This window comes from Schistocerca cancellata, chromosome 2 (genome assembly GCF_023864275.1).
Source record: "Schistocerca cancellata isolate TAMUIC-IGC-003103 chromosome 2, iqSchCanc2.1, whole genome shotgun sequence".
Lineage (NCBI taxonomy): Eukaryota > Metazoa > Arthropoda > Insecta > Orthoptera > Acrididae > Schistocerca > Schistocerca cancellata.
In genome coordinates this window covers 219,547,250-219,560,186 of record NC_064627.1, presented here as the reverse complement: position 1 = coordinate 219,560,186, position 12,937 = coordinate 219,547,250, and the positions used below count along the sequence as shown (strand labels likewise).

Genomic DNA, 12,937 nt, shown 5'->3' with positions numbered 1-12,937 from the left:
CCGAAGAGCTCTCCTAGCCAAGGAACTACCATACGCGTATATATTAATCTGTCACGGAATCTGTCATTTAGAAGCCTTACGAACATCAACACTGAAATGAGGCGGAGATCCATCACGTATGAAGCACATGTTTTGTCCGACTCGTAAAGCCACAGGTTCGAGCAGAACAGGTGGAGTATTGTCTCAGAAGGCGTGGAAGAACGTGAGGCGCTAACAGTCACCAACAATGCCGGCCGAAACACTCACAGAAAATCTTTGTTAATGACATGATTGCACAATGTCTTGAGGATTCTCGACAACCCATACGAACTGATTGTGAAAATGTGTTACCTGATAACGTTAAAACAAATCTTAATACGAGAACAGCACTTATGGATTACAGTGAGGGCTGGCACGTTGTTGAATGAACCATTCACAGAAGTGCACCCGTGTTGGAAAATCATCTGCTGATAGTGCCTGCACACCCTGTTCATTGTATGGGTACAGTAGGTGCTCATGTAGCACTCTCCAGACAGTCATAAACATTACCCGTTGCCACTAATAGTCATACTCATACACTAGAGTTGGATTCAACGGTACGAAGAAGTTCCGCTAGCCTCGAACGTTCCACGCTCCCCAACGCGGTATTTTGAACATTTCATGTAACAAAACGTTTCATGTACTCCTGGTAGGTTCTGTTTCTGTGTGTTTTCCATAATCAGTGTGATTATGAAGAAAAGTAGAGAATGAACTATAATATAGAAGCGAAACTTGCCGGACGTATGTCCGTATAACATATTTTCGTTCTCTATGTACAAGGAGTGTTTCCTGAAAATTTGCTCATAACATTTTGTTACACCGTGTATAATGGAAACAAACTCGAGGACAGTATTATATAAAAAGAAGAAGAAGAAGAAGAAGTAAATCAAGATGAAGTAGGAGATATGATACTGCGACAAGAATCTGGAACAGCTCTGAAAGACCAACATCTACCTCTACATGACTACTCTGCAATTCACATTTAAGTGCTTGGCAGAGGGTTCATCGAACTACAATCATACTATCTCTCAACCATTCCACTCCCGAACAGCGCGCGGGAAAAACGAACACCTAACCCTTTCTGTTCGAGCTCTGATTTCTCTTATTTTATTTTGATGATAATTCCTACCTATGTAGGTTGGGCTCAACAAAATATTTTCGCATTCGGAAGAGAAAGTTGGTGACTGAAATTTCGTAAATAGATCTCGCCGTGACGAAAAACGTCTTTGCTTTAATGAATTCCATCCCAATTCGCGTATCATATCAGCCACACCCTCTCCCCTATTACGTGATAATACAAAACGAGCTGCCCTTTTTTGGATCCTTTCGATGTCCTCCGTCAATCCCGCCTGGTAAGGATCCCACACCGTGCAGTAATATTCTAACAGAGGACGAACGAGTGTAGTGTAAGCTGTCTCTTTAGTGGACTTGTTGCATCTTCTAAGTGTCCTGTCAATGAAACGCAACCTTTGGCTCGCCTTCCCCACAATATTATCTATGTGGTCTTTCCAACTGAAGTTGTTCGTAATTTTAACACCCAGGTACTTAGTTGAATTGACAGCCTTGAGAATTGTACTATTTATCGAGTAATCGAATCCCAACGGATATCTTTTGGAACTCATGTGGATCACCTCACACTTTTCGTTATTTAGCGTCAACTGCCACCTGCCACACCATACAGCAATCTTTTCTAAATCGCTTTGCAACCGATTCTGGTCTTCGGATGTCCTTACTAGACGGTAAATTACAGCATCATCTGCGAACAACCTAAGAGAACTGCTCAGATTGTCACCCAGGTCATTTATATAGATCAGGAAAAGCAGAGGTCCCAGGATGCTTCCCGGGAACACCTGATATCACTTCAGTTTTACTCGATGATTTGCCGTCTATTACTACGAACTGCGACCTTCCTGACAGGAAATCACGAATCCAGTCGCACAACTGAGACGATACCCCATAGGCCCGCAGCTTGATCAGAAGTCGCTTGTGAGGAACAAAAGCTTTCCGGAAATCTAGAAATACGGAATCAACTTGAGATCCCCTGTCGATAGCGGCCATTACTTCGTGCGAATAAAGAGCTAAAAGAGCTAGCTGTGTTGCACAAGAACGATGTTTTCTGAAACCATGCTGATTACGTATCAATAGATCGTTCCCTTCGAGGTGATTCATAATGTTTGAATACAGTATATGCCCCAAAACCCTACTGCAAACCGACGTCAATGATATAGGTCTGTAGTTCAATGGATTACTCCTAATACCCTTCTTAAACACTGGCGCGACCTGCGCAATTTTCCAATCTGTAGGTACAGATCTATCGGTGAGCGAGCGGTTGTATATGATTGCTAAGTAGGGAGCTATTGTATCAGCGTAATCTGAAAGGAACCTAATCGGTATACAATCTGGACCTGAAGACTTGCCCGTATCAAGCGATTTGAGTTGCTTCGCAACCCCTAAGGTATCTACTTCTAAGAAACTCATGCAAGCAGCAGTTCGTGTTTCGAATTCTGGAATATTCCATTCGTCTTCCCTGGTGAAGGAATTTCGGAAAACTGCGTTCAATAACTCAGCTTTAGCGGCACAGTCGTCGGTAACAGTACCATCGGCACTGCACAGCGAAGGTATGGACTGCGTCTTGCCGCTTGTGTACTTTACATACGACCAGAATTTCTTCGGATTTTCTACCAAATTTCGAGACAGTGTTTCGTTGTGGAACATATTAAAGGCATCTCGCATTGAAGTACGTGCCAAATTTCGCGCATCTGTAAATTTTAGCCAATCTTCGGGATTTCGCATTCTTCTGAACTTCGCATGCTTTTTCCGTTGCCTCTGCAACAGCGTTCGGACCTGTTTTGTGTACCACGGGGGTTCAGTTCCATCTCTTACCAATTTATGAGGTATGAATCTCTCAATGCTGTTGCTACTATGAACTTGAGCCACATCTCGTCTACATTTGCATAGTCAGTTCGGAAGGAATGGAGATTGTCTCTTAGGAAGGCTTCTAGTGAAACTTTATCCGCTTTTTTAAATAACATTATTTTGCGTTTGTTTCTGGTGGATTTGGAAGAAACGGTATTGAGCCTAGCTGCAATGACCTTGTGATCACTAATCCCTGTATCAGTCATGATGCTCTCTATCAGCTCTGGATTGTTTTTGGCTAAGAGGTCAAGTGTGTTTTCGCAACCATTTACAATTCGCGTGGATTCGACTAACTGCTCGAAATAATTTTCGGAGAAAGCATTTAGGACAATCTCGGAAGATGTTTTCTGCCTACCACCGGTTTTGAACAAGTATTTTTGCCAACATATAGAGGGAAGGTTGAAGTCCCCACCAACTATAACCGTATGAGTGGGGTATTTATTTGTTACGAGACTCAAAATTTCTCTGAACTGTTCAGCAACTATATCATTGGAGTCTGGAGGTCGGTAGAAGGAGCCAATTATTAACTTAGTTCGGCTGTTACGTATAACCTCCACCCATACCAGTTCGCACGGAATATCTACTTCGACTTCACTACAAGATAAACCACTACTGACAGACACAAACACTCCACCACCAATTCCGCCTAATCTATCTTTCCTGAACACCGTCTGAGACTTCGTAAAAATTTCTGCAGAACTTATTTCAGGCTTTAGCCAGCTTTCTGTACCTATAATGATTTCAGCTTCTGTGTTTTCTATTAGCGCTTGAAGCTCAGGAACTTTCCCAGCACAACTACAACAATTTACAACTACAATTCCGACTGTTCCTTGATCCAAGCACGTCCTGTATTTGCCATGCACCCTTTGAGATTGCAGCCCACCCCGTACTTTCCCGAGGCATTCTAACCTAAAAAACCGCCCAGTCCACGCCACACAGCCTCTGCTACCCGTGTAGCCGCCAGCTGAGTGTAGTGAACTCCTGACCTATTCAGCGGAACCCGAAACCCCACCACTCTATGGCACAAGTCAAGGAATCTGCAGCCAACACGGTCGCAAAACCGTCTGAGCCTCTGATTCAGACTCTCCACCCTTCTTTGCACCTTGGTCGAAACATGTCCCCTGCGATAAACGAGATTGCGTCTGAATTATTGAGGACGTTAAGAGGCTCAGCCGCCAAAAATGTATTCTACAATGCATGCACACATAACAGAATAGTGAAATACCCTCAGACTTCACGAAGAATGTAATAACTTCTATTCCAAAGACGGCAGGTTCTGGTGTGTGTTTTTTCACAAACAAAATGCAAAATGTTGTGTGGAGTTACGTCAGACAACGTTGGTAACCGAGAAAATTTTAACGCATTGTGTACGGAACCAGAGTATGATTCCGGCAGTTGCAGTTATTCTGGCGGACGGCGCACTATTCAGTCTCTATTTACTGGACCGAGCAGACTAAGTGGGCGACTTTTGCCGTATGGCATCACATACTGAGACAAAATCGTATTCAACACGTGTCTCTGTGTCCCGATGTCAGTAAGAGCTAGAAGGGAAAACGTGTCCAATACAAACGTTTTGGTGGTGTCCAAATTGTAATGTAGTTCTTTTTGTCTCTGATTGTTTCAATACACACCAGACCCACGGAAATTACTTGTAAGATTGGTATGTGCAACTTTTTAAAATATAAACACGATATAGTAAAATATTTTGTATATCTGCCAATTTTAATATTTCATAATAAAATTTTAAGTGTGTATAAAACAGGTTTCATCGTTTCAAACGAAACTTCACACAGATTTACTGCATTCCCAGTTGCAAAGTTCAGATTTTCGAAACATATGTTAAAACAGCAGTCCCGCTGCCCCATACAGGGCGACTGAGTCCAGTTTCGAATATTTTAATGGCTGAGGAGAAATCACGAAGAGGTCCCCAAAGAGTTAGATTTGCCGTCCACTTCTAATCCTTGCACGAACTTCGACTTAACATTCATCAAGCAAAATTGGTACTTTTCGCAGCTGATACTAGTGTTGTATAAATCTCATTAGAGAGAAAGCAACAGAAAATTATTAATGATGTTTTCCACATAATTATTAAGCAATTCTGAGAAAATGGACAATCCCTTAATTTTGAGAAAACACATTACATTACGTTCTGTACAACAAACCAAAACCTAATGCAGCACATGAATAGGAGTCAGTAAACAAGTTAAAGTGTTTCAGAGTTTTAACTATAGATATCGATGAGATCCTGTACTAGAAGAAATAGCTATCATGCTCAAACAATTAAGTTCAATTACTTCTGCTCTTCATCTAACTGGCCGGCCGGTGTGGTCGTGCGGTTCTAGGCACTTCAGTCTGGAGCCGCGTGACCGTTTCGGTCGCAGGTTCGAATCCTGCCTCGGGCATGGATGTGTGTGATGTCCTTAGGTTAGTTAGGTTTAAGTAGTTCTAAGTTCTAGGGGACTTATGACCTCAGATGTTAAGTCCCATAGTGCTCAGAGCCATTTGAACCATTTCATGCAGTAAAGCCTCAGCGCCAGGTACGACGTTTTGATTTATTACTCCTTTACTACAAACTCTGTTCGCTAAACAGTCTGCAGACAGCATTCGTGTATACCAATGAATTTACTTGCAAAATTGTATCATCGTACATCACACAGTACACGAGGTATGACGTCATAAACATCGAGAACCGTCGAAAACCAGTTTTTCTTGAGACGGAGCCTGAATCACACAGACTAGACTCATCCAGTGTTGGATGCTTTGAAAAATCGGGGTGGAACTGCTGGTTATTGGCTAAAGTACTGGCAAAACAAAAAACTGGAAGATGATTTTTCGCCAGCAGTTCGTCTGTTCTTTACTTTTCTGTTCTGATACACGTTTCAGAAAGTCATGTGTCAGAAAGTCATTCTGTACTGAAAGTCGAGGGATGGCGATATGCACATATAGGCTGTAGTATCGGTACATAAGGTATAAAAGAGCAGCGCATTGGCGGAGCTGACATTGTTCTCAGATGATTTATGTGAAAAAGTTTCCGACTTGGTTATGGCAGCACAATGGAAATTAACAAACGTTGAATACGGATTGGTAGTTGGAGCTAGACGCATGGGACATTTCATTTCGGAAGTCGTGCTTCAGCGTGCTTCATTTAGAGTAAGTAGTTTTACGAAATCCGTACAGTTTGATCATTTTATGTAGGAAGTCGTTAATTTTATATTTGTCAGCTACGATACATACCGATGGTTCTGTAAATATTTGGTTGCGTGAAAAATGGTGTATAACTTTTCTATCCCTTTCAGCATTTACATAAATCTAACAGAGTAAATATTTCGCTATAGCATTGATCTTAGCACTACAACATATTATATGATATTCTCAGAGAACGCGTGGCTCTTGCAAAGGATGATCAAATGTGCACACCGAGACTGGGCTGGAGGTGATGTGTCAAAATGTGGAACATACGAGAGCATTGATCTGCTTGCAGGTGGTAAGCGCGTCGCCGTGAAGATCCAGCCGGTGTCGGAGGACATCCTCCAAGACATTCGGGAGGAGTTCCGTGTACTGCGGGACCTATCGACCCACCCCAATCTGCCAGACTTCTACGGCGTCTACATGAAGAGAGCCACCAACAGGGTGGATCCCGACAAGCTCTGGTTCGTCATGGAGGTAAGCACCAGCATCTTCTGATCGCTCTTTGTCAAGACATTGGTAAGTTAGTTACCCGCATGATCCATGAATTTATATTTCCTACGCTCACTATTATGTGGAACATATCACTAATGAAATCTTCTCGAGTTATCATCCGAGTCGTGGCGTCGTATTGTCGCAAAGTTTCGACAAGTCCTACCCCTCATCTTCAGGTGAAGTGTATGGTTCATGTCCAGCTTGTTCCTTTACAGCCTCCGAATTGCAGATTCCTCTTTTCCTAGGGCCCAACGAGTGGGCCAGTCGCGTGCCTGCGGAAGAAATATCGCGGCCCAGTGGTTGGTGGGCCTCCGGGCGGTGTGGAGGGAGTCCGGGCGTCGAGCCCCAGTGCTGCCTGCTACTCCACCTATATCTCCACCGCTTTAAAACGTTTCTAACGTTACTAGCTCCATATCCCATACTGAGCTCTGTTGGAAACTGCTGTCACGGTTAACAAGAACTTCATTTACTATTATTGCCACTGTCTCTTTGGTGACCGAATCAAAGAAACTGCAGGCATGGCACAGCACGTTTCCCTGTATAAAAACAAACTTGTTCTTCGTTGATGCTATGCTCTGCCATTGCAAACTTATCTGTTTTGTCGATTTTTGTGTCATGTTCTGAACAATGCTGCAAGATGCTTCACCAAAGAAGACGAAGTAAATATTCCTGAATTCCAATCAAGAACAACTGCCAAGATGAGAAACATAGAAGTAGATATCCTCAGAGTAACGAAGCAGCTTAAATCACTTAATAAAGACAAGGTCTACATTCCAGATTGTATACCCGTCAGGTTCCTTTCAGAGTATGCTGATAAATTAGCTCCATATCTGGCAATTATATACAATCACTCGCTCACAGAAAGATCCGTACCTAAAGACTGGAAAATTGCTCAAGTCACACCAGTACCCAAAAAGGGAAGTAGGAGTAATCCGCTGAATTACAGGCCTATATCACTAACGTCGATTTGCAGTAGGGTTTTGGAACATATACTGTATTCGAACATTATGAAGTACCTCGAAGAAAACGATTTATTGACACATAGTCAGCACGGTTTCAGAAAATGTCGTTCTTGTGAAACACAACTAGCTCTTTATACTCATGAAGTAATAAGTGTTATCGACAAGGGATGTCAAATTGATTCCATATTTTTAGATTTCCAGAAGGCTTTCGACACCGTTCCTCACAATCATCTTCTAACCAAACTGCGTGCCTACGGAGTATCGCCTCAGTTGTGCGACTGAATTCGCGATTTCCTGTCAGAAAGGTCACCGTTCGTAGTAATAGACGGAAAGTCATCGAGTAAAACAGAAGTAATTTCCGGCGTTCCCCAATGAAGTGTTTAGGCCCTCTATTGTTCCTGATATATATTAACGACATAGGAGACAATCTGAGTAGCCGTCTTAGATTGTTTGCAGATGATGCTGTCATTTACCGTCTTGTAAAGTCATCATATGGTCAAAACGACTTGCAAAATGAAATAGATATGATATCTGTACGTTGCGAAAAGTGGAAATTGACCCTGAATAAGGAAAAGTGTGAAGTTATTCACATGAGTACTAAAAGAAATCAGCCAGATTTCGATTTCGCGGTAAGTCACACAAATCTGAAGGCTGTAAATTCAACTAAATACTTAGGGATTACAATTACAATTAACCTAAATTGGAACGACCACATAGATAATATTGTGGGTAGAGCAAACCGAAGACTGAGATTCATTGGCAGAACACTTAAGAAGGTGCAACAGGTCTACTAAAGAGACTGCTTACCTCAAGCTTGTCCGCCCTATTCTGGAGTACTGCTGTGAGCTGTGACGTCCGCAGCAGGTGGGACTGACGAATGACATCGAAAAAGTACAAAGAAGGGTAGCTCATATGGTATTATCGCGAAATAGGGGAGATAGTGTCAGAGACTTGATACGTGGATTGGAGTGGCAATCATTAAAACAAACGTGTTTTTCGTTGAGACAGGATCTTCTCATGACATTTCAATCACCAGTTTTCTTCTCCGATTGCCAAAACATTCTGTCGGCACCCACCTTCATAGGGAGACATGGTCATCACGATAAAATAAGAGAAATCAGGGCTCACACAGAAAATTTCAAGTACTCGTTTTTCCTGCGTGCCGTTCGAGAGTGGAACGGCAGAGAGACAGCTTGAAGGTGGTTCATTGAACCCTCTGCCAGGCACTTTACTGTGAATGGCAGAGTTATCACGTAGATGTAGATGTAGATGTACTGCATGCCACACTCGCAGCTGATGCTGTAGGTGACAGGTCCCCATATCCCTAGTTGGTCTCTGACTGATACAAGCATATTCTTGAGGAAATGCATTATTGGCCGGGAGATCCCGTTTGTGATTGTTAGTGCGCCTGTAACAAGTTTTTCTATGATTTCAATATAGTCATCGAATGAAGAAAACCTCCGCCCCCGCCGGGAATCGAACCTGACGCTCCGTGGTCTCGAGGCAGTGACGCTAACCACTAGACAATGAAATGCTGACAGATTCTTGTTTCTAACCTTTGAGTGGAAAATGGCTTTCGTGTTATGCTGCTCCATTATCCTGGCCCTGCATGTGAACCCGACTTTTTGAAGGTGACAAGAGGAAACTCGTTGAAACATTGTGAGAACATATCGCCACGACTCGATTGATAGATGAGACGATTTTACTAGGGCAGTTCAATAAGTAATGCAACACATTTTTTTTCTCGACCAATTTTGGTTGAAAAAACCGGAAATTTCTTGTGGAATATTTTCAAACATTCCCGCTTCGTCTCGTATAGTTTCATTGACTTCCGACATGTGGCAGCGCTGTACGGAGCTGTTAAAATGGCGTCTGTAACGGATGTGCGTTGCAAACAACGGGCAGTGATCGAGTTTCTTTTGGCGGAAAACCAGGGCATCTCAGATATTCATAGGCGCTTGCAGAAAGTCTACGGTGATCTGGCAGTGGACAAAAGCACGGTGAATCGTTGGGCAAAGCGTGTGTCATCATCGCCGCAAGGTCAAGCAAGACTGTCTGATCTCCCGCGTGCGGGCCGGCCGTGCACAGCTGTGACTCCTGCAATGGCGGAGCGTGCGAACACACTCTTTCGAGATGATCGACGGATCACCATCAAACAACTCAGTGCTCAACTTGACATCTCTGTTGGTAGTGCTGTCACAATTGTTCACCAGTTGGGATATTCAAAGGTTTGTTCCCGCTGGGTCCCTCGTTGTCTAACCGAACACCATAAAGAGCAAAGGAGAACCATCTGTGCGGAATTGCTTGCTCGTCATGTGGCTGAGGGTGACAATTTCATGTCAAAGATTGTTACAGGCGATGAAACATGGGTTCATCACTTCGAACCTGAAACAAAACGGTAATCAATGGAGTGGCGCCACACCCACTCCCCTACCAAGAAAAAGTTTAAAGCCATACCCTCAGCCGGTAAAGTCATGGTTACAGTCTTCTGGGACGCTGAAGGGGTTATTCTGTTCGATGTCCTTCCCCATGGTCAAACGATCAACTCTGAAGTGTATTGTGCTACTCTTCAGATATTGAAGAAACGACTTCAGCGTGTTCGTAGGTACAAAAATCTGAACGAACTTCTCCTTCTTCATGACAACGCAAGACCTCACACAAGTCTTCGCACCCGAGAGGAGCTCACAAAACTTCAGTGGACTGTTCTTCCTCATGCACCCTACAGCCCCGATCTCGCACCGTCGGATTTCCATATGTTTGGCCCAATGAAGGACGCAATCCGTGGGAGGCACTACGCGGATGATGAAGAAGTTATTGATGCAGTACGACGTTGGCTCCGACATCGACCAGTGGAATGGTACCGTGCAGGCATACAGGCCCTCATTTCAAGGTGGCGTAAAGCCGTAGCATTGAATGGAGATTACTTTGAAAAATAGTGTTGTGTAGCTAAAAGATTGGGGAATAACCTGGTGTATTTCAATGCTGAATAAAACAACCCCTGTTTCAGAAAAAAAATTGTGTTGCATTACTTATTGAACTGCCCTCGTATCAATGAAATTCGTAGAGTTTGTTTGGATTCTATTATACATTTCACTATGTTTACAATTAACATACGTGTGCTTTGTGCAAACATAGCTCATTTCCATAATACACTGAAGAGCCAAAGAAACTGGTGCACTTGCCTAATATCGCGTAAGGTCCCCGCGAGCACGGTGAAGTACCGCAACACGACGTGGCATGGACTCGACTAGTGTCAGAAGTAGTGCTGGAGGGAGCTGGCACCATGAATCCTGCAGGGCTGTCCATAAATCCGTAAGAGTATGAAGGGGTGGAGATCTCTTCTGAACAGTACGTTGCAAGGCATTCGAGATATGCTCAATAATGTTCATGTCTGGGAAGTTTGGCGACCAGCGGAAGCATTTAGACTCAGAAGAGTGTCCCTGTAGCCACTCTGTAGCAATTCTGGACTTTTGGAGTGTCGTATTGTCCTGCTAGAATTGCCCCAGTCCGTTGGAATGCACAATGGACGTTAATGGATGCAGGTGACCAGATAGGATGCTTACGTACGTGTCACCTGTCATAGACATATCTAGACGTATCAGGAGTCCCATATCACTCCAACTATACGCGCTCCACACCATTACAGAGCCTTCACCAGCTTGAACAGTCCCCTGCTGACATGCAGGATCCATGGATTTATAAGGGTGTCTCCATACTCTTACAGGTCCATCCGCTCGATACAATATGAAACGAGTCTCGTCCGACCATGCAACATGTTCCCAACGTCGGTGTTGACGGGCCCAGGCGAGTCCTAAAGCTTTGTCATGAAGGGTGCAGTGACCAAGGGTACACGAGTGGACCTTCGGCTCCGAAAGCCCATATCGAAGATGTTTTGCTTAATGGCTCGCACGCTGACACTTGTTGAGGGCCCAGCATTGAAATCTGTAGCAATCTGTGAGAGTCTTGCACTTCTGTTGATCGATTCTCTTCACTCGTTGTTGGTCCCGTTCTTGCAGAATCTTTTTTCGGTTGCACCTATGTCGGGGATTTGATGTTTTACCGGATCCCTGGTATTCACAGTACACTCGGGAGATGGTCGCACGGGAAAATCCCCACTTCATCGCTAATTCGGAGATGCTGTGTCCCATCACTCGTGCACCGACTATAACACCACGTTCAAATTCATTTAAATCTTTATAACCTATCATTGTAACAGCCGTAACTGATCCAACAACTGCACCAGACATTTTTTGTTTATATAGGCGTTGCCGACGGCAGTGCAGTATTCTGCCTTTTTACATATTTCTTTATTTGAATACGCGCACCTATACCAGTTTATTTGGCGCTTCAGCGTAGTTTTGTTTGTATGAAAATTAAAGCTAATTCTGTTTCAGTCTGAAGATGAGTTTTAACACCGCGACGAGTTACTTGCCCTGGTCCCATTGCTGGTGGTAGGCTGTTGCCTTCCTCCAAGCTTTGAACTGACCCAATGTTACAGGTGGACCTACAGTTTCATGTAGGCTCTCTACCATTACGTAACTTGACATATTCCACTTGGAAATCAGTCAGATGCACTGAAATGAAATGAAGAATCGTTGGAGATGAAATTAATTATGTGCAGTAACATAATGTGCGATAACTGAAAATTTGTGCCACATCGGGACTCGAACCCAGATTTCCTGCTAATGACTTACAGTCACCTTAACGATTATACTACCAAGGCAGCCTGAAAACTTGACTCAGACTGTCACTGATCTTTCCACCTGTGATAAGATTTGAAAGAAATAAATCACCAGATCCTGATGGTATCCCAATTCGGTTTTACAAAGAGTACTCTACGGCGTTGGCCCCTTACCTAGCCTGCATTTATCGTGAATCTGTCGCCCAGCACCAAGTCCCAAGTGATAGGAAAAAAAGCACACGTGACTCCAGTATATAAGAAGGGTAAAGGAACGGACCCACAAAATTACAGACCAATATCTCTAACTTCAGTTTGCTGCAGAATCTTTGAAAGTTTTTTCAGGTCAGATATAATAAACTTCTTTGAGACTGAGAAGCTTATGTCCACGAATCAACAAGGTTTTAGCAAGCATCCCTCTAGCGAAACACAACTAGCCCTTTTCTCAAATGATATACTACGAGCAACGGATGAACGGCACCAGGCAGATTCCATAGGTATAGACGTCCGGAAAGTTGACACGATGTCTCATTATAGGCTGATAAAAAAGATAGGAGAGTAAGAAATAAGTTCGCAGATATGTGACTGACTTGAAGAGCTCTTAAGTAATGGAACCGAATGTGTTGTCCTCGACGGCGAGTGTTCATCACAGGCAAGGGTATCGTCAGCAGTGCAATAGGAA

General features: G+C 43.5%; 1 protein-coding gene across 3 annotated transcripts in view; it reads left to right on the top strand.

Annotated features, from left to right (window-relative positions):
- LOC126161547 (neither inactivation nor afterpotential protein C) overlaps positions 1-12,937 on the top strand; it is a 388,525-nt gene that overhangs the window by 42,174 nt on the left and 333,414 nt on the right. For all 3 annotated transcript variants that reach the window (XM_049917480.1, XM_049917478.1, XM_049917479.1), the window contains exon 3: positions 6,416-6,597. In XM_049917480.1, coding sequence (XP_049773437.1) covers positions 6,416-6,597 — 182 coding nt within the window. The remainder of the gene's footprint in view (positions 1-6,415; positions 6,598-12,937) is intronic.